This window comes from Pteronotus mesoamericanus, unplaced genomic scaffold, assembly GCF_021234165.1.
Source record: "Pteronotus mesoamericanus isolate MK-2021 breed Mesoamerican mustached bat unplaced genomic scaffold, CSHL_Meso_final contig_25, whole genome shotgun sequence".
NCBI classification, from domain to species: domain Eukaryota; kingdom Metazoa; phylum Chordata; class Mammalia; order Chiroptera; family Mormoopidae; genus Pteronotus; species Pteronotus mesoamericanus.
Window position 1 is genome coordinate 39,059,128 of NW_026555105.1, and position 22,513 is coordinate 39,081,640.

A 22,513-nucleotide genomic window follows, 5' to 3' on the forward strand; every position below is an offset into this window, starting at 1 on the left:
GTGACACTCCAGGAGGAGACCTGTAGTAGGAAATTGTTTTTAGACAGTGGAACTCTTTTGGAAAAACGAAGAAGATTCTGGGAACTATGTCATAGAAGTAGTGCTCTTTGGAACACATTTGGGCCATGCTGTCCCCAGCATCTTGTCCTTTGGCTCATGACAAATGCTGTTCTGCATTTCACATCCAAAAATGCTGAGTGTGTTCCCTCCATCTGGCATTTTCCACACCTAGGTCTAGACTTAGCTTCCTCCCCTTCTCCTCATTGATGTCCTCAGAGAGGTCTTCCCTGACCCCTTGACCGCATCACTCCATCCTAAAGCACTTTTCACTATTTGAAATGTGTGAAGTGATGTATTTGTTATACTTTTATCATCTGTTTCTCCTGTTAGAGTGTTAGTTCATTTCATGCACATGTTGTATTCCTGGCATTTAGAACAGGGTCTGGCACATAGTAGGTGTTCTTTGAAAGAAAAATCACTGAACTTAATTAAGCCTTTCTGTTAAGCAGGGTGGAAGATCATGATGATCTCATGCCAATATTTAGGCATCAGGACACAATTCTGAAAGCGACTTACGGAGAATACTTTCTGGCTGAACTAATAGAGGCCCAAGATGAAGAGAATCATGCTGTCGTATGTGAGGTTAGTGATTAATCCACCTAGGAATATGCTTAGTGAGAAATGGGAGAAATAAACCATGTTGCCCCTGGTTTCACACAGCACTCTTGGAGCTATCATCCCCTCCTCCTTCCTCATGCCCTTACAGGTGGCATGCCAAGCCACCTTCTGAGCTGTGCATCATACTCCTTCCTGGTGCTAACTTGCTTTAGGTTTTCAGATTTTTGTGAGGTCCTTCCACATGTCCTGGGTGCTATAGATTATTTGCTCTGTCTCTAGAGGTAAGGGTTAGAGTCCGGGTGAGGGGAAAAGGTCCTCCAAGGGTGTCTAGGGGGGATATCTGGGACCCCAAGATTCCAGAGACCAGAACTTAAAAATCAACATCCTGCTTATAGATGGATTTTGTTTGACTTGGAAAGTAATTTTTACCCTTTTGTTTTAACAAACTTTCACACTTAAAGAAAACTTATAAGCACTCTAATGCTCTAAATTTTCCCATATTTGCTTTATTACTGTCTTTGCTTTCTCTTTCTTTTCCTTTAATTGCTTTATTTATTTTTTCAAATACATTTGTCTCTGCCTGCCCCGCACCACTTTCCCTTGCTCCCTCCCCCGTCTGTCTCCCTCAATCCTTCCCCTTTGGCTTAGTCCATGATCCTTGCTCTATGTTCCTTGACTTGCCCTTCCCTTCCTTTTCCCCCGCCCACTCCTCCATCCTTCCCGCTTGTCTCTATTGGTTTCCTTTCCGTTCAGTGTTGCTGGTCTTATTTTCCTTACATCTTTGTATTGATGGTTGGGTTTCGCTTATAAGTGAGATCATATGGTATTTGTCTTTTGCACCCTGGCTTATCTCGCTTAGCATAATGCTCTTGAGTTCCATCCATGCTGTTGCAAAGTGTACTAGTTCTTTATTTCTTTCTGCTGCGTAGTATTCCATTGTGTATATGTACCATTATTTTTTTATCCAATCATCTACTGATGGGCATTTATGTTGCTTCCAACACTTGGCTATTGTAAATTGTGCTGCTATGAACATTGGGGTGCAGAGGTTCTTTTGAATTGGCGTTTTGGGATTCTTAGGGTATAGTCCCAGCAGGGGAATCACGGGATCAACGGACAGTTCCATTTTCAGCTTTTTGAGGAAAGTGCACACTGCTTTGCACAATGGCTGCACCAGTCTGCATTCCCACTAACAGTGTACTAGTGTTCCCTTTTCTCCACAGCCTCGCCAGCACCTGTTTGTTGATCTGTTTATATTGGCCATTCTGACTGGTGTGAGATGGAACCTCATTGTGGTTTTGATCTGGATTTCTCTGATGGCTAGTGATGCCGAGCATCCTTTGAAATGTCTCTGGGCCTTCTGTATCTCTTCTTTGGAAAAGCGTCTGCCCAGATCCTTTGCCCATTTTTTGATTGGATCATTTGTCTTCTTGGAGTGGAGTCGAGTGAGTTCTTTATATATTTTGGAGATCAAACCTCTATCTGATGTATCATTAGCAAATACATTTTCCCATACAGGTGGCTCCCTTTTCATTTTGCTGATGTTTTCTTTAGCTGTGCAGAAGCTTCTTATCATCATCTGACACCATACACAAAAATAAACTCAAGATGGATAAAAGACTTAAATATAAGTCGCAGCACCATAAAAGTCCTAAAGGACAACATTGGCAGGAAACTCTCAGATATCCCATGCAGCTATTTTTTCACTGATATGTCTCCTAAAGCAAGGAACATAAAGGAAAGAATAAATAAGTGGATAAAGTCTTGATGCTTTCTATTGCATTTTTTTTGTTTGTTTCATTCATTGCATTCTTAAACTTCAGAATTTGTTTATTTTTTATAATTTCTGTCTATTAAACTTCTCAGTTTGTGTGTTGTTTTCCTAATTTTCTTGAACTGTCTTTCTGTGTTTTCATGTAGATCATTGAGTTTCTTTAAAACAGCTCTTTTGAATTGTTTATCTGGTAAATCAGAGATCTTCATGTCTTTGAGTTTGTTTACTGTAAAATAATTATGATCTTTTGGTGGTGTCATATTTCCTTGATTTTTTTCATGTTTCTTGGAGTTTTGGGTTCTGACTTTACAATTTGAAGTATCAGTCACATCCTTCAATACTTACTATCTTCATAGATGAAATACCTCCAGTAGCTCTGGTAGGGATTCTGAATCTTTTTGGGATAACTTGTGGATACATCTCATCTATTCCTTGCTTCTTTCTCTTGTGGCAGAATTTTTAAGCTTGTATGCATTCTCCGGATCTTGCAAAGCAGCAGGCTGAGTGTTGACAACCTCTCTCTTTCTAAAGGTGGCACTAGAAATTGGTGGTAAACCAATTAGACATTTACTGGTTTATCATGCTTTTAGATTATTCCAGTTGACCAGAGATAGCAGAACAAAGTACATCAAGACTGTCTCTTACCAGACCAGCCTGCAGTAGTTACACAGCATGCATGTAGAATGTTTATGAGAGTTAGGCCTATGCCATCTGAGAAGCTCTTAATGAAAGGTTTTTAACTGTGAGGACATTGTTTGGCTTGATAGCTTCTTTGGAGGAGTATTGAGTCATCACTTTGCTGCAAGTTGCTTTTCATAACTTCGTCCTGGCTTATCTTGACATCTGTTATTTATTCCAAACTGAGATTTCAGCAGGGGGAAATTAGAGGCCAAGGGTGGCTCCTAGAGACAGATGGGCAGAGTATGTTCTTTGGCATTATCTATGGCATGGGCAGCAGTAGTTGAGTAGACACCACTCACCTGTGTGTAGGCAGAGCCTGCTGGCTCAGCCATGTCCTTGGTATCAGGAAGAGGGGAATCAAAGCTGTGAGTGACCACAATGAGGGCAACCTCATCGCAGAGTATTGCCACCCAAAAGGGATGAGTGACTATAGGGCCTTTTAGATGGAAGCGTGAAAAATACAGTGTGCATGTGTCTATAAATGGACCTGTTTGTGAAGACAAAGACACTGCACATATGATTTTCTAGTAATTTTAGCCTCATGTACCATCATATAGATCATCACAGGAAAAACAACAGTAACAAAACTTATAGTTTTGTTCTTCAGTATACAATAATTGAAGACACCTTTGTCTTCACCTGTTACCTGGAGGATAGCTAGCAGCCAGTAACCAAAGCCTTTTCATTGTACAAGTTAAAAAAAAAAGTCCACTAAATCAATTTATTTTTCCAGAAAACATAAACACAAAAAGATGTATTTGAACACTTCCACAAATTCATAATTTAAAATAGTGTTCCTCAAATCAGAATAGTTATTTGAAAGGCCCAAAGGACAAAGCAGACACTTCCACAACATGCTCTTGCTCTGTAGTTGTCCATAATTGTGAACTTTTGTGAATTGTTGCAACCTGGGATGAATGATGGGAATATAACAGGTTGTAGAATTGGAGAATGTTAAATCTTTGTTCCTAATGGCAAAACATGTTTTTCTCATTTTCATCAGAATGTGTGATCCATGCCATTTGAAATCAAATTCCAAACACAATGAGCCATTAGTGTAATAGCTCATTACTAACAGCAGTCTTATAAATAATACATTCTTACCATGTGCATGCAGCTCACTGTGAAGCCAGCAAAAGGTATTTCAGGCCATCGAAGTTTCTTTGCACCAGTGCGGCTGTAGATTAGAAGGACATCGCCATGTGAACCAAGATGGGTGCCAATTTTCCCTGCCGAGATTGAAGCTGGCCATCTCTTCCTGCACATATGGTAGATGGATTGGTTAATCAGCATCTGCTGAGTTTTGAGCCTAAAATTATAGTGAAGCAAGACAACTGCAGCTACATAGCCTTTGTTCATGAGTGCAAACAAGAAAAACAATCACTTGTTATTTGGGAAAAAAATTAAAATGTTTATTTTGGACTTTTATTAAAGTGTCAATGACTTTATAAAACAGCTGTGTAAATTCAGGCTTTTACAGCTAACTAGTATCATTTGGGGGACACTGTAAAGAAAATAATATGTATGGAAATTCAATTTTTAAATATTCCTTTATATTTTAGCATTAAGGAGAAAATAAAGGGAGCCTCAAGTGCATTTTTCAAGCACATGTTTGAAAACAAATGGTTTTAAACTAGTAGACACACTTGAGAACAAATAGTTTAATACCTAATTTTCCTGTATCATTTAAAAGGCTCAGCATTATTATAGCTTAATTTTCTTCTTTAGTATCTTAAAGTAACAATTTTCAACCTTTTTCATCTCATAGCACACAAACTTACTACTGAAATTTTGTGGGACACCAAAAAATATATATTTTTTGCCAATATGACAAAAATAGGTGTAATTTTGATTGATTTACAAAAAAAGTAATAGTAAATAACCACTCTTTTTGCTCCAAAGTGACTTCTTAAAAAATCAGTTAAAAATACAAGTACATAAGGATTTCCAATACCAGGAATTAAGCAATCAGATGCAAACTTACGCAACATGACCAGTAAGATGAAGCTCTATTATATGACTTATATATTTATGGGTCGAGACAGGGCATTCACTTCAGACTGATACTGTTGTTGGCTCTTGGCATTTTTAAATTTGATATTCTAAGGGAAAAGAGATCAGTGCCCCTGACTAAATACAAGAGTTCAGGTATTGCATGTTTTAAAAATTCTTGCGGCACAATGGTTGAAAATTACTGGGTTAAAGTATTAACCATTTCCCCCAAATGGACATAAATGGGACTAGGGAATGCCTATGATTGTTGAGTTCTACTTTTTGAGTGGAATGGTTGTCTCAAAAAATAGTCTCAACACTTGAGGGAGAAATGCTGGTCTCTAATAAGAGCTGGCAGAGTCAAATCAATCAGAATTTTTTTAAATCCATGTAATAACAAATTATATATGTGATGCTTATTTATTTTTTCTAGTTTTACTGATATAATTTACATATAACATTGTATAAGTTTAAGTTGTTCAGCATAATGATTTAATATATGTATATATTGCAAAACAGTTACCTCAAAGATTAGTTAACTGAAGAACTATACATTTTCTCTCTCTTTTAAAATTTTACATGATTATCTTGCAGAGAAGAATGAAATGCAGAATTACTGAAGAGACATAATAAAGAATTTCAGTCATAGTCATCTCTTAATGTGGAATATGATAGAATTAAATTTTGTTAATTTGTATTTGAGTACTGATAATAGGTGCAGATTAGGTAGTTACTCATGAAACAATAACTTGTTTCTTCTAATCACAGCACTTTGACACCAAATATGTAGGAGATTTTCCCACACCAACCAGTTCTTCACCTCGAGAATGTCTTGCTGACACTACCTGGAATTTGCACAGACCCCACACATTTAGAGCTCATGCCCACAAGATTGCTCCCACTTCAGAAGTTAGTTGCAAGTCCCAGATTGTCACCTGTACTTCTCACTAACTGGCTGTAAATCAGACGTTCTCACAACGCCCTCCTTGGGTTTAATAATTTACTAGAACAGCTCACAGAACTCAGGGAAATACTTTACTTACTATTACTGGTTTATTATAAAAGATAAAACTCAGGAACAGTCAAATGGAAAAGATAGAGAGCAAGGTGTGGATGAGGAAGGGGTATGGAACTTTCATGACCATCTTGGGCACACCATCTCCCAGTACCTCAGTGTGTTCACCAAACCAAAAACTCCTTAATCCAGTTGTTTAGGGGGTTTTATGGCGATTCCATTAATGATTGGTTGTATTATTGGTGATTGTACTTGCTCTCTAGCCTCTCTCCCCTCCCTTGAGGTCAGGGGTGGGACTGAAAGTTCCAACCCTCAAATCACATGTTTGGTTCCTCTCATAACTAGCTCCCATTTTCAAAGTTACCTTATTATCATACACTCAGGTATCCTTGAAAGGTACTATTATGAAAACCAAAAGATGATCCTTTCAGGAAATTGCAAGTGTTTTTGGAGCTTGTGCTTGGACCAGAGATGAAAATCAAATATATACTTCTCATTTTATCCACTGTTACATTCATATTCTTATCTGTGTATTCCTCATCAAAGGCCAAAAATCACAGGGACCATTGCAAGAGGTATAAACCAGGTATCTGTTATGATGCTAGGAAGTGATGGATGCATTTGCAGATTAGGCCCATGACTTGAATTTACTCAAACATTTTCACCAAACCTCTTTCCTTATGTCTCCTCCCCATGAAACCATCTAATCAAATAAATGAATTCAAGATAACTGAAGAGTTTCTACCTGATAGAGAGTGAGTGACTTTGAACTTTCTCTGACAGGAGTGGGCAGGGGGGTCAGTCAGATGGACACTGGAACAATGGCTGGTCTTATTGAGAACTGTGCATGGTAGAGGGGAGAGTGGACAGAGGCTGGGCTTCCAGTGGGATAATAAAAAGGATATGGGGGGTAGGCAGGAGCATTGCCTGGGCAAAGAATGCACTTGTTACATTCCAAATAGTTTTCCCTCAAGGGCTCTTTGGCAACTTCCCTACATTACATATCCATTTCTAGGGCTGTATAGAGGTCTTTTATGAAACATTGTTTTGAGCATGTTGTGTGTGCCATGCATTGTGCTGGATGCTAGAACTACTAAAATACCGCTCCCTTCCTTAAACATTTCCAAGTGCCTGCCAAACTACCTACTACCCACATGCTATGGGCTCATGGAAATTTCAAGATGAGAATTTGTTTGAGGTCTGATAGAATAATGAGATATTTTGGATGTTTCAGGTGGAAGGTGTAGCTGTTGGGTTCATGAGCGTGTGCTCAAGAGTGAACATGCAGCTCCTGCATACGTGCTTTGACCTGGGGCTCTTTCATGGACTCTGCGTCCCACATCCTGATGACGTTCTGGAACTACCACAAGAGCCAGGTGTTCAAGGAAGTCAAGGTACAGGGGCTATCGTGGGGACATACCAGGAATTAAATCCATGCCTTATGTACAACTGTGTTTCTTACTAAGTGATGGGATTAATTTTACATATCAAATTCTCTTGTAGGTGTAGTGTTCATGGTTAATCAAATCCTTGTGCACACATCTATGAGCTCAGATAGTCTAAATTTTAAATTTTAGCTTAGTTAGACATAGTGGCCTTGCAGCTTAAGATTTTTTAAAATCAGAACATCTGCCTTCAGAATGTTCATGGTGATATAACTGGTAGTATTTCAGGATTTTATACACAAAATATGCACACACATGCAAGTGCAATTATAATAAGTGAATTTTCAAGTCAATCACCCAATAAGTTCTATGTGCCTTTTTAATCCTACCAGTTAGTGTTTCTGTGTTGTTGTCATTAACAAATGATTATATAGTGCTGGTCTATTGCAAGTAGTCATTGTTAACCTGCTTAACTTATTTCCAGCCATATAATTTAACAAAATTGATTTTAAAATATTGTATGTATCAGGATTTTCACCAAGTGAAATTAGATAATTTCAAACTTTGGTTATTTTACAATATTTCATAAGGTCTTATTTTGTCTCTGGGTGTCTTTGTAGTTAAATGTTTTGGTTGTTAAATCAGACAGATGCAGGCAAGGTATGTTAATTCATTTCTCTAAACCTGTTTTTTTTTCACTTATAGAAATAATAGTAATACCTTTGACATAAGAGAGTTGTGAAGTTTCACTGAGATTACCCATTCAAGGGCTTTACTCTAGTGCTCAATAAATGTAGGTCCTCATTCTCAGCAATTGTCATTTCTTTGTGATTGGCCTTTTACCTACTTGAGTCTTCCCAGGTTAAGAAAAGGGAATTTTGAATTGTTTTTCTTTCTCATGTTTGCAAGATTATATATCAAGATTGTTCAAAATAGAAAGAGGAACATATTGAATGATGGCAAAGTTCTTGTCAATCTAAACAATGGCAAGTATCATTATCGCCTGGACAGGAAATCAAGTGCATGGATATAGAGAGCTCATCTGAATATTCAGTTATTGAAGAGAACTTGCAGAGTCATAGATGAAGAGGTATTTCCTTTTTGTACTAATGACTATATGAGGTCTGTCCAGAAGGTATCCAGCCATGTAATATGAAAAATAGAGACATTTTTTGAAGAAGATACAAGAAACATTGCACATAGGACAATGATGCCTCAATTCCCTTCAAAGTAGGCACCTTGGGACCTCATACAGTTCTATCAGTTGCCATCAGTTGTCCCATTATATTTTCCTGACTCTCATTGGTGGTCTGAAATCCCTTCCCATTCAAAGGTGATTTTAGTTTGGGGAAAAGCCAGAAATTGCAGGGCACCATACCTAGGCTGTAGGGGGGCTGAATCACCTGGGTGATATGATATTTTGCCAAAAAACTCTGCATAAGGCGTGATGCGTGAGCAAGTGCTTTGTTGTGATGAAGTTGCAGCCTTCTGGATCATGCAAATAGTTTCCGTGGAGGAATGTTCAAGCTTAATGCACAATTTGCTGCAGATTTGTTGCTATACTTGCGTAGTCATTTTGAACGTGAAAGCCACACAGTACACATTCTCATTCAGTGGTGTCTACTGCCTCCATGAATTTGTGCAGCAAAGTGGTCATTGTTCAAGCATGCACATTCCCGTCCGCTGTCCTTGGCTGCTAGGTTACATCGATGTTGTGCAAACGATTCTCATCATATTAACAATGGCTCAACATTTTCTGGACAGACCTTGTACTCTTCCCAAAAGAGAGATTAAAGGTCATTGTTTTTTAATAGTGAAGGCTGACTCACCCATGCTTCTTAGCAAAGAGATATTGGATGATACTGAAGGAAATTTTCAGCATGAGACAATCTTCAGTCATGTTATCGTTGTCATTTTCAAATGTATAAATTTTTTTAATGGAGGTGGCATTAAATAGGTTTTATGGCTCCACTTTCTCATGTATAAAGTGGAGATAAAAATTAGTATTTAACCCAAGGAGTTGTTGGGAAGATTAAATGTTAGAATCTACATGATATGCTTAGTTCAGTACCAAGCACAGAGTAAGTCCTGAAAAAATTTAAGTTGTTTGTTTTCCCCCTGTGAGTATTGTTATTAAAAACAAATTGAAAAAATATATATCCTTTCCTCTGTGTTCCTGAGTGGCTCTGAGGCTAGTTATGTTCCATACATAGATTGAATGGAAAAATCCTATTTTACAAACTTTATAGAGAGAAAAAAAATTTAAAACCGAGACTTAAAAACACACATAATCTAGTATATCTCTCTTTAGTGAATGCACACAGAGATATGGAAACTGAAAGACATCCTATATCTCTCTACAGCCTTTAATATTTTTACTTAAAATCAGTTATCTCAGATAGGATGGTAAGTAAAGGAAATAGGAAAACTTGTGTTATCTTCTGTGCCTTATTTATTTTTGAAAATCCAACTTTACATTCACTGATACAAACATGATTATGAAATTTTCACCAGGGAGCAGTATTATAGGCTACCAAATAACTCAGGGATGGATTCACAAATAATCAACAGCTTATTATATCTAAGAAAAGAGTCATCAACACATTTTGTTGCCATCTTCCTATCAACAACAAAGAATGAGGCTCCAGAGAAGATTCTAAATGTGCTATGATCTACTTTTCATGTTTTTTGATGAAAGTCTCAAGTTAAAGGAAATATAATTTCTCTAAAATATCAACTAAAATTCTTTTTTCAGATGGGCACACATAATTGTGCCTTATACCTTGTATTTTGTTTAGTGCTTTCTACTTTTCAAAGGATTTTCATGTATATTATTTCATTTTATTCCCATAACTTAATGTAGGGGAGCTAGGATAGATGATATTGTATCCTTTTAATACCTGCTCAAGGTCATTCACAATTTTAAAGCTCATCAGGGGCTGACCTAGCAACCAGACCCAGCTCTCTCTGCTTGGCAAGGTGACTTTATCTTGGATGGCTTAGACTGAAAACTCCAGTGGGGATTCTACTATACTAGATACATGATCAGTTTTTTTCACTTCAACAAGTTATTTGAGTTACATTTTAATGAGTTCTGAGTGGCATGACCATATTCCTGAGACTATCACTAGACTGGTTCAATGCTGGGGGCTGGCCCTGTCCCAGCACAGTCTGGGACTTTTCATGTGTCAGGTAACCTCCAGGATCTTGAGTCATGCAGGAAAGGTTTCAAAAAGAAGTTAGAGAAAGAACAAAAGCAAGTTTTATTCAGGTAGAGACAAAGAGGGATGCCAGGGAATGAGGGCTGTTGTGAAAGAAATGAGAGTTTGTTTACAAGTAGACACAGGCCAGCTCTTAAGTTGTGCACTCAGTCAGTTCCTGGCATTTTATGTGATCCCAGTTCTTGAACTTTGTGGTGCCAAATTCTCTCCCTGCCTTCGGGAGGGGATATTGTTCCTAATATAGTCCATTCTTCTGGAAGTCATGGCATTCACTCCCCTGGGCCTCCCCTTCACTTGTGGTGTCACTTTTCATTACAATGATGTGATGAAAATTATAATGAGCTTTGGGGTTGGCCTCTGGTCAGGTCTTCCTCTGTCTTGGAATGATCGGGTTATAACTAGTTCTTGTTGTTTTAGACTTCTGTGACCATCGTCGGGGTTTCCTGCCACAAACTGTTTCCTTTGATCATGCATAGAGCTGGGAGCTCTGTTGAGAGGACCTAGTATTTTTCTTTTTCTTTTTTTTTCTCTTAGGCCTGCGAAGTCTGTTCCTACTTCCTCATTCTACTTGTTTGGAGTTGTCCTTAACTTCTTTCTATCCTGTCTTAAGACTGTTTTTTTCCTGAACTTCAAACGTTTTATTTTCAAGAATAAATATGCCATTTACAAATAAGGATATTCATATAAATACGCTCCCATTACAAAAACAAAATCTCAAAATAAAACGCTTCTTCCCAATGAAAAATCCTTGGCAAGAACACCTTACTTATGTATTAATATTACATTTTTTTCTTGTTTTTCTCATTCTGTTACATTGAAAAAAACTTTGTTATAGGTCTGCACAGTCCATAGTATTTGTAAACCATTGGTATAAAGAAACTTACTTGAATTAGGAATCAAGGGACCCTGTTTCAAATTCTAGTTTTATGGGTTTAAAAATATCACTTTTTTAAAAACTTATTTTTAAATCATGTTTATTCTATTACAGTTGTCTCAATTTTTCCCCCTTTGCCCTCCTCTACCCATCCCAGCCCGTCCCCCACTCCCACAGTCAATTTCCACTCTGTTGTCCCTATCCATGGATCATTCATACATGTTCTTTGTCTAGTCCCTTCTTCGTTCCACCATTGTCCTCCTTCCCCATCCCCTCTGATCACTCTCAGTCTGCTCCATGTTTCCATACCTGTGGTTTATTTTGGTTGTTGGTTTATTTTGTTAAATAGATTCCACTTATAGGTGAGATAATATGGTATTTGTCTTTCACCAACTAGCTTATTTCACCTAGCATAATATTCTCCAGTTCCATCTATGTTGTTGCAAAAGGTAGGAGTTCATTCTTTCTTTCTTTTAAAATGTAGATTGGTTTTATTTTTTTTAATGTCAAAATGCATTATAAAATATCAAAAATTTTTAAATCCATTATGAAGTCTCAGCAATTGAAACAACATGACACCAGCACAGAAATAATCAAGTAGATCAATGAAATATAATGAGCATTCTTGAAACAAACGTATATATCTGTCTAACAATGTAATATCTGATTAAATTGATATTTCAGATCAATGGAGGAAAATAAGGCTTATTCAACAAATAAGGTGCATGTACCACTATTACTTGAAATAAAATAAATATAGAGCCCTATTTCACACACTATATGAGCAATATTCAGGTGAGTTAAAAATCAATATGTAAAATCTAAGTAGTTTTAGGATAAAATACAAATTAATATTTTTCATGACCTGAAGTAAAATATTCAAATCCAGAAGCTATAAAGTAAAATATTGACAATATGACTATATTAAATATTTAAGACTATATAGTAATATACATATTAAAAAGGTAAGGGAAAAGTAATAGAATAGGAAAGCATTTGCAACACATCTAAAACAGGGTTAATGGTTTGTTTTCTTTTCTTTTTTTCTTTAGGGAAAAAATTCTACAAACATTTAATCAAAAAATGAATAAAGAATACCAAAAAGTCATTTAGAGCTTTTTAAAAAATAATATAAGCAAGAAATATACAGAAACAGGTTTAGTTTCAACAAATAATAAAATAACACTTAAAATAATACATCATTGTCAAAATCAGATAAATAAGTATTAAAAATATTGGTAATATCAAGTACTGGTCACTGTGAAAGGAACTGGGTAATCATAGACACTTTTTCTTCATCTTCTGAAAGCATTCCCTTTAACATATTTTGTGGTGGTGGAGTGTGGGGCTCCTGGATCTGAGGGTCCCTGTTCCAGGGGGCCAGCCAAAGTGGGAGTGCAGACTCTGATTCCCGCAGAGCCCATCCCAGGGTTGTCACGGATGGCGGGAATAAACATGAGTCATCGCAAACACTTCTCTGTCTGCCAGGAGAGGGAGCTTGGCTCTTCCCTCTAGTAGAGAAGGCCTTGAGCCCCTTTTTCCAAAGGCTTTTATTGAAAGGGTTATCAGCAGGGCTAGGTAATAGGAATGTACAGGTGATCTCATTATATTAGTATGTTAATGTATATGGAGAATAGATGTTGCCTTGAAGAAAACAAATGGCAGGAACACACTGATTTATGTGGGTTTGAGAGGAGACGAGTAAACATGAGAGTGTAAACATAAGAGTGCCAAATGGTTTAGGGTTAAGTCTGTGAATAATGTAAATTTTCTCTCCAGCATGAGCTGGTTATCATAGCTTTTGAGGGAGAAACAAAGCACGCTTTAAGGAATTTACTTCTAGGCCTGATTTCCCCTGGGAATCGCCAGATCCAGTTTAGGACTGTCTCCAGTATTGTTTAAAGCCTGAGCCAGGTGGGGGAGGGACAAGGCAACTAAGATATAAGGAGATTTTTCTGAGATAGAATGAGGACCCCAGCCATATCAAGGGGTGAGGGGTGTGGGTCTTTTGCCCTTTCTCTGGGTCGCCCAAGTTTTTTCCCTGATGCTCACGTGGCTGTGCCTGTTTTAGGTTGACTCTTCCATTGAGGGATCTTACATGTCATTGACTAACCAGCCATCAATTGTGGCCAAGCAGGTGAGGGAGGCAGGGGCTGTGCCCCTGCCACGGGGATGGGTTTTGTCTCCTCAGTGGCCTCTTTTCCCAAGGCCTCCTTAATTAGTTCCACCCTTGGGGCCTTCTTGCCTGTCAGCGGGGTTACAGTTCCTGAAACCAGACAGGGAGTTTCTCAACAATATTTTGCAATGCTGGTTTGGTGGAGGTGTATTCTTTTAGCCTTCTGTTGTCTGGGAAACTCCTTATTTCGCCTTCCATTTTCATTAAGAGCCTTACAGGGTGGAGCAGTCTTCGTTGCAGGCCTTTGCTTTTCATGACTTGGAATATTTCTTGCCATTCCATCTGGCTTGCAGTGTTTCTGTTGAGAAGTCAGATGCTATCTGTACTGGGGCTCCCTTATGTGTTACTACCTGTTTCTCCCTTGCTTGCTTTAGGATTCTCTGTTTGTCTTTGATATTTGCCATTTTAATGATGATGTGTCTTGGAGTGGGCCTCTTTGGGTTCCTCTAGAATGGGACCCCCTGTGCTTCCTGGACTTGTGTGACTTCTCTCCTCCACTTAGGGAAGTTTTCCATCGTTACTTTTTCAAATAGGTTCTCTATCTCTTGCTGCTCTTCTTCTTTTTGTGGTATCCCTATTATACAGATATTATTATGTTTCAGGTTGTCCTGCACTTCCCTCAATGCCTCTTCATTCTTTTTGAGTCTTTTTTCATTTTCTTACTTTTTCTGGGAGCTTTTTTCTACCTTATCCTCCAGCTCACTGATTCATTACTCTGCTTCATCTAGCCTGCTTTTGATGTCTTCTACTGGGTTCTTCAATTCAGAAACTGTATTCTTCATTTCCTCTTGCCTCTTATTGATAGTTTCTATGTCCTTTTTCATGCTGATATAGTTTGCAGTAAGTTCTTCGTAGTTCCTTGTAGTTTTTGGTAATTCTCTCTGAGCTCACTGAGCTCATTGAGCTTCCTTAGAACCATTGTTTGGAACTCAGTATCTGATAGTTGACTTGCCTCTATTTCATTTAGTTCTCTTTCTTGGGATTCCTACTTTCCCTTTAACTGTGGGGTGTTTCTGTGTCTTTCCATTGTTTGTGAGACTCTTCTTTTTTGCTGCTGCTTCTTAAATTGATCTGTCTTGATTTCCTGACTTTGTGGTGGGAACTTCTATGGTAGGAGACCGCTGTTTTTTCTTTCTGAACCTGCCTCTGATGATGTCAGATGTTGTTCCTGTCTGACCTTAGGCAGTCTGTTCCAGACTTCCAGGAATATACTGTTTGTGGCTGTCTCCTTCAGCTGTTAATCTAGTCACTCTGCACCCAGCAGGCCAGCTTAGACACCACAAGGCAGGGCAGAGTCCTCCTGGGAGCAGGGTTGATTGGTCCCCTCATGCTGCTCTCACTCAGGGGAGTAGTCTACCTGAGCCAGAGGGCTTCTGCCAAATGGGGGAGGAGTTAGCACTGGGATCCCACCAGGTACTCTCTCAGTTATCTCCCCAAAGCCTTCGTCTCCAGTCTCTCCTCAAGTTTCTTCAGACCACTCTGTACCCCCTTTAGCCAGGAATCTACTCTCTGTGGCTGCCAGTCTGTTTTCAGCAGTCAGGCTTTAACACTACCAGGCTATAGCTGAGTACCTTTGCGGTTGGGGCTATTGTGCACTCTCAAAGCTGTTGCCGCTCAGGGAAGTCTTCTGCCTGAGCTAGATGAGCTAGATGGTGGCTGCCATCATGGGAGATGAGTCAGCTCCAGAATTCTTCCAGCTACTCTCCCAGTTCTCCCCCCAAAGCCTCCTTCCCCAGTCTCTCCTCAGGCATCTGTAGTCTCATCCGCCCCTGCCTTTGCTGGATACCAGCGTAAGTGGCTGGAAATAAAAATTTATGCATTGGCCCTTTAGAAGGCTCTTTGTGTCTCCAGCCACCTTTCCCTGGCAGAGAGCAACCCTGCCACTTTTTGCAACCGGCTGTTATCTGTGTACTTTTTCAGCTCTGGTGCTGTAGGCTGGGATCCCCACTTATGGTTTAGACCCCGCTCTTCTCAGGGGGATCCAACTGGCCATTTCAATATCCTTCTTGTGCTGCCACCCATGGGCGCCCTGCCCGCCTTCTCAAGTCTCTACTACACTCCTTACCAGTTAGGTTGTGCTAAAGCTGATTCTTCTCTCTGTCCAAGGTTATAAGACTCATCTCTCACTATCGTTCAGTTGTTTGTTCCAGGTGATTTCTCCACAATTTAGTTGTAATTCCAGGTTGGTCCTGGGAGGAGGTCCATGTGACTTCTACTCACTCTCCCACCATCTTGATTCTCCAGAAAAAGAATCACTTTTTCAGTGATTTTCTTTTTGAGCAGATTCTGGATTATTTGGTTTTACAGAGGTCAGAATGGCCATCATTAACACATCAACAAACAGGTACTGGCGAGGTTGTAGAAAGAAGGGATCCCTAGTGCACTATTGGTGGGAATGCAGACTGGTGTAACCACTGCTCCTTTGGAATGGCGAAGCTCCAACCTGGAGTGGCTCCACTCTTGTAGCCTTGCTTGCCTCCCACCTCTGCAGACGTCAAGACTATTTCTTGTGTGTGGGCTCTGAACAATTTCTTTCTGCTGGAATCTTCCCCTCTGTGTCTGTGGGAGTTGCCAGAAATGTGGATGGCCACTCTGCCTTATGCCAGGAAGTTAACACTCCAGGAGCAGTCTGTTTCCCTCCCTGACATCATTGCTCCCTTACTGCTATTTTCTCTATCATTTCCCAAATAAATGGTTGAACTCAAATTCTTGACTGCACGCCTGCTTCTCAGGGAACCCCACCAAGATACTGCTGTTCTGTTTTCTTTTTCCCACCTGCTGTGAAAATACTTATGCACAACTGGTAGGCGTCAGGTTACAAATACCAGTTCTCTCATCCTTCAGGCAGGATATCTGGGAGATATGAATTTTATACTGTTTTCCAGAGTTCCTCCATACAATTAAGGTCCAGCTGTCCACAGTGACAGTCTGTGTAATTGTTTGTGTAGTTGGCTAAATATTAATTAAAAAAGAAGAAGGGAACAAAACTGGCTAAGCTTAATTAGGTTGGAAACTGCAGCTTCACTTACCCCAGGGGATACCTGTTTTGCCCTGCCAACAGGATTCATACCCCTCTGTTTCCCTGTTTAGGGAGGAAGGACTGGCTTTCAAATCTTCCCGAGGTAAAGGAAGTTATTCCTCACCCTGATTATGGAGGGGAGGAATAAACAATAAAGGGGAAATCACTCTGTTGGGCACATGAACATTAGAAACTAGATAACATAGCAGAACTTTACGGCATAAGCAGTAGAAGCCAAGATGGTGACCATAATGGGAAGGAATCTAGCCTAGGAAAAGAGTTGGATTGGAGAAGGGACACAGAACCCTGGAAGATCTAGGAAATGGATTGGTTAGGGGGAGGGCGCAGCTCAAGGCCATGAAGGACAGGGAAAGAGACTGGTCAGTTTGAAAGACTGAGGTAATGTAATCAAAGCTTAACAAAGCCTCTCTTGGTAACATGCATTTATTCTCCATCCGTAACATGCATTTATTCTCCATTTGTAACATGCATTTATTCGTTCACACATTCTCTCCGCTGTAGCCATGTGGGCCTAGCAGCCATGTGGGCTCAAGTGTGGGCTTTAACTGAGGGCCTGGCTACCACAATGCAGCACCAGCTGGAGCACAACCAGGAACAGAGCTGGATTGGTTCAGAGACTGAAGTGGACTAAGCTTTGGCATGTACCGAATGATGGCACAGAATTTCTTGATGATGGCCCCTCTTCTTGGCTTGATGAAGACAAGGCTAAACTTCTTCCACAGTGAGACAGAGCTGAACCACTTGGCCGTGGATGAGAAAGTCTCTCGGCACCTGGTGACAGTCCCTTGTGTTTGCTCCAGCTTCAGTAAATCTTACTACTACATCTTATCCTCCCATGCAAGATTCCCAAAATGCTTTTCTTGTGACACTTCTAGAACCCCATTTCCACGGGCAACCTAATAACACATGCTTTATTATGTACTCCCTTCCCTTTCTCTATTCCTAACCACCCTCCTGGTGCTCCCTGTAATCACCTCTTAAATAAATTGCCTCCTCTCAAATCCTTGACTCAGGGTGTGGGCTTTTCTCACCAACTGTGAAACTTGCAATTTCACACCAGCTTCAGCCCTTCCAAGCAGAACCCTACATTCTTAAGCTAATACAGTGGTTCTTCTTTAGCTATTTACATGCATTCTGACCAGCCTGGGGTCTTCATCTTATCAGCCGTATCAGAAGTTAACATTGAATCTAAAAAGTTTAACTATGCATATGCAATTGGCATTTTACTCCACTAATTTGTATATGTTATTTTTTAGTCATCCATTTTGCATATATAACTTATCACACACACTTACAAATTTTGGTTTTTAATTACTAAATCTTGGGATTAAAGTGAGACCAATGGAACAATATCTGAGGATGCAGATTTTGTCCTGGTATACGGAAAATCTAACAAAAGTTTATCTTTTTATTTAGTGGAGTACCTAGTTAAGAAGTAGCAAGTTCTCTGAATTGGAAGAATTCATAGAGAAATAGATGCTGAGTCTCTGAAACATTAGTGAACACATACTGGGATATTCCATATGCCAGGCACTATGAATATATTCCTTCAGTGACAATACAATGGCTCAAAATGATATATTTTTTTCCCAATAGGCCCAACCGCTGGCTCTGCCCAGCCTTTGCAAATCAAGCTGTGTCTTTTTTTCACTGCATCGTCACAATAAAGACTTTGGAATCAGAATTGAGCTAGCAATTTTCTTGATGATGCATAAGGCAAAATAGGGCACAGACTGTGTTTCTACAGCTTTATTGGCATTGCCACAATTTTTAGTTAAAATTAAAAAAAAATAGAAACAAGCAAAAATCAAAACTTTTGTTTGTCATGTAGGTTGGTATCACCTGGGGAACAGGAGTCTGTTTTAAATGAGCCCTGCCTGTGAGAATCAGATCTGTGAACCTCATTATATACCCGGGGGCTACCATACAGAATCTCTGTGGAACTTAATGTGCCATTGCTAGGGAGAAACATAATTTTATATAACAGAATTGTGGGCTCCCAAATGAATAACTAATATAGACCCTGCAACCAACTCACCCAGGAAAAGTGCCACTTACTATACATTTAAAAGGCCCTTCAAAATATAATTTTCATATAGTCGCCACATAAAACATGGCAGTGTTGCCTTTTAAATTAAAAAATATCACTCATTGTTACGAAGTGTTTCTTTACATCTTAAGTTTCTTTTCATTTTGCTTCTGGCCTTAGATTCTCACCTTTCTATGGGGAGGAAATATCTGGAACCACTCTGCATGTGCCAGGTCTTTTAGCCCATCTTCCTAAGGCTCTATTTTACATACCTGGTTGTCTTCTATTTTACTTTATTCTTCTTTAGCATGGATTCCAAATATGGATGAAACACTTGTCTACAGAGAATGGCAGTATTTTGCGAAAATATTTTCATTATTTATCTCAGGACATCTATTTTAATGTGCAGTATGTTCTTTAGTTATTTAACCAGTGACCCACTAGGACTCTGTGTAAGGTTGTTCAGGCTGTCATAACAGAGTACCACAGACAAGGGAACCTAAAAAACAGAAATTTATTCCTCACAGCTCTGAAGGCTGGAGTCTGAGATCAGGCTGTTGGCAAGGTTGATTTCTTCTGAGGACTCTCTGTGGCTTTCTCCCAGTGTCTTCATGTGGCCGTTTCTGTGTCCCTGTCCATTCCCTAATCTCTTCCTTGTGCAGATAAAGTCTTCTTGGATTAGGGCCCACCTACAGGACATCATTTTTTCTTTAACTATAACTGTGCCATTTTATTGTATTTTTTCCATTACCATTTATTTACCATATTCCCTCTTCCACCCCCACCTACACTCCTCCTCCAGCACAATAGCTACGCTGTTGTCCATGTCCATGAGAACTTTTTTTTTGCTTAATCCCTCAACCCCGAAATGCCTTCTACACAGAGTTGTGAGCCTTCTGTCAATCCCTGAGTCTGTCTCTATTTTGCTAGTTAGTTCACTTTGTTCTTTAGATTCCACATATGAGTGAAATCATATAGTATTTGTCTTTCTCTGATTGGCTTATTTCACTTAGCATAACTTTCTCCAGGACCACCATGCTATCCCAAAGGGTAAAATTTTCTTCTTTTTTATGGCTGAGCAATATTCCATTGTTTAAATGTCCCATAGTTGTTTTTATCTACTCATCTATTAATGGATGCTTCAGCTGCTTCCAAATCTTGCCTGTTGTAAGTAATGCTGCAATGAACATAGGGGTGCTATGTTCTTTCGAATTAGTATTTTGGGTCTCTTTGGATAAATTCCCAGAAGTAGAATCACTGGGTCATAAGGCAGTTCCATATTTAATTTTTTGTTTTTAATCCTCAACCAAAGATTTTTTGCATTTGATTTTTTAGAGACAGAGAGGAAGAGGGAGAAGAAAGGAGAGAGAGAAACATCAATGTGAGAGAAAAGAATTGATCAGTTGCCTCCACATGCACCCACACTGGGTATCCATACTTGGACCAGGGATGGAACGCGTCTGCGCTGGGGGGGTCACTTATGACTGCACTGGACCACAATTGAACCTGCAACCCAGATATGTGCCCTGACTAGGAATTGAACCCATGATCTTTCAGTTATGGGACAATGCTCCAACCATCTGAGCCACACCAGCCAGGGCCCAATTTTAATTTTTTGAGGTAACTCCATACTGCTTTCTACAGTAGTAGGATACAAAATTAATATCCAGAAATCAGTTGCATTTTTATATACCAATAATGAACTGTCAGAAAAATTAAGAAAATAGCCTCACTCATAATAGCTTCAAAAAGAATAAAATACCTAGGAATAAATCTAATCAAAGATGTAGAAGACCTGTATTCAGAAAATTATAAGACACTGAAGAAAGAATTGAAGAAGATGCAAATAAGTACAAACACATACTGTGTTCATGGATAGGAAGAATTAACATCATTAAAACATTCATGCTACTCAAAGCAATCTGTAGATTCAATGCAATTCCTATCAAGATACCAATGACATATTTCACAGAACTAGAACAAATATTTCAAAAATTTATATGGAATCACAAAGGGCCCTGTATAGCAGCAGTGACCCTGAGAAAGAAGAACATTGTTGGAGGAATCATGCTACCTAATATCAAACTGTACTATAAGACCATGTGTAGTCAAAAACACATGGTCCTGGCATAGAAACAGACAGATAGATGAATGGAACAGAATAGAGATCCCAGATAAAACCCACCCCTTTACAGTCAATTATTATTTGACAGAGGAAGCAAGCACATAAAATGGGATAAATATAGCTTATTCAATAAATGGTATTAGGAAAATTGGACAGATACATGCAGAAAAATGAAACTAGACCACTTTCTTATACCACAAACAAGCAAAAATTCAAAATGGATTAAAGACTTAAATGTTAGGCCCAAAATCATAAAAATCATAGAAGAAAACATAGGCAGTAAAATCTTGGACATTACTTTTAGCAATATTTTTTATGATATATCACCTCAGGCAAGAGAAAAAAATAAACAAATTGGATTGCTTCAAGCTAAAAAGTTTTTTTTTAGAGCAAAGAAAACCACCAACAAAATAAAAAGAAAAGGAGATCCAAGATAGCAGAGAAGTAAGTGGAAGCTGCACAAACCTCCCAGAACAAAACTGGAATTACAACTAAATTATAGAGAAATGATCCTAAATAACCAACTGAACACTAGCTGTAGAGAAGCCTTACAACCAAGGACAAACAGAAGAAACTACATCACCACACTGAGACAAGTAGGGAGTGCAAAGGAGGCATAAGATGGCTGGCTGGGTTCCCTTGGATGGCAACTAAAGTTCCAGAGGGATATGTCAGAGGCTCAGGGGCTCCCCCTGAGAAGCGTGAGATCTAAACCCCAAGCTGGTCTCCCTAGCCTAGAGCACCAGAGCCGGGAAAGGAGCCCAGATAACATCCAACTGTGAAAAACAGCAGGGTTTCTTCCCACCATGGAGAGAGCTGGAGATTCAGAGAGCCTCTTAATGAACCAATGCACAAAATGCCATTTACAGCCACTTACCCTTGGCTCCAGCACAGGGAGGGCAGAGTGGACTAAAGACACATGAGGAGAGTCTGGGGCTAGTAGATCTGGGGAGGGTACTGAAGGAACAGCTGCCAGGATCCTTGTGCTGAGTAATTCCCCATACTGCAGAGGCCATCTTTCTCAGGCAGAGAATTCCTCTCTGAGTGGCATCAGCCTGACTGGAAGCAATAGCCCTGCCCACAAAATTACTCTGCTCCACGTGTGGAGCTTAAGCTGGGCTGCTGAGCATAGCTTGAGGCTATCTCAGTGATTAAACTTAACAACTAAGGTGGATCTCTGGGAGCTCTGAGACTTTAGTTGATCCTCCCCCAGGCCTGGTGCTGGTAAAAGCCAGCCTTGGTGTGCAGTCTGGTTCTTTCTCCACATAAACATGTCCAGCAAGGGGAGCCACAAGTTGTGGATTGCTGATAGCTCCAAACAGGTTGTCCAGGGCCAGTCAAAAGCAGTGCCCAACATTGGCCTGCACCAGAGTCTTTGCACATCTACCTAGGACACAGAAACAAACACAAAGAGGCTACCACAATAGGAAGACAAAGCAGGCCCCAAATTGAAGAACAAGAGAATGCTCCAGAAGAAGAAATAAATGAAATTGAGGCAAGCAACTTATTAGATATAGAGTTTAGAGTAATAATTATAAGGATACTTAACAGCGTGAAAAAAGACGTAGAAACAATGAAAAAAA

The 22,513-nt window shown here is 39.4% G+C and overlaps 1 protein-coding gene across 1 annotated transcript in view; it reads left to right on the top strand.

Moving 5' to 3' along the window:
• Positions 1 to 22,513, top strand: part of CFAP61 (cilia and flagella associated protein 61) — a 428,437-nt gene that overhangs the window by 72,776 nt on the left and 333,148 nt on the right. The window contains exons 7-8 of the mRNA XM_054574135.1: positions 510 to 642; positions 7,315 to 7,474. Of these exons, the coding sequence (XP_054430110.1) occupies positions 510 to 642; positions 7,315 to 7,474 (293 nt within the window). The remainder of the gene's footprint in view (positions 1 to 509; positions 643 to 7,314; positions 7,475 to 22,513) is intronic.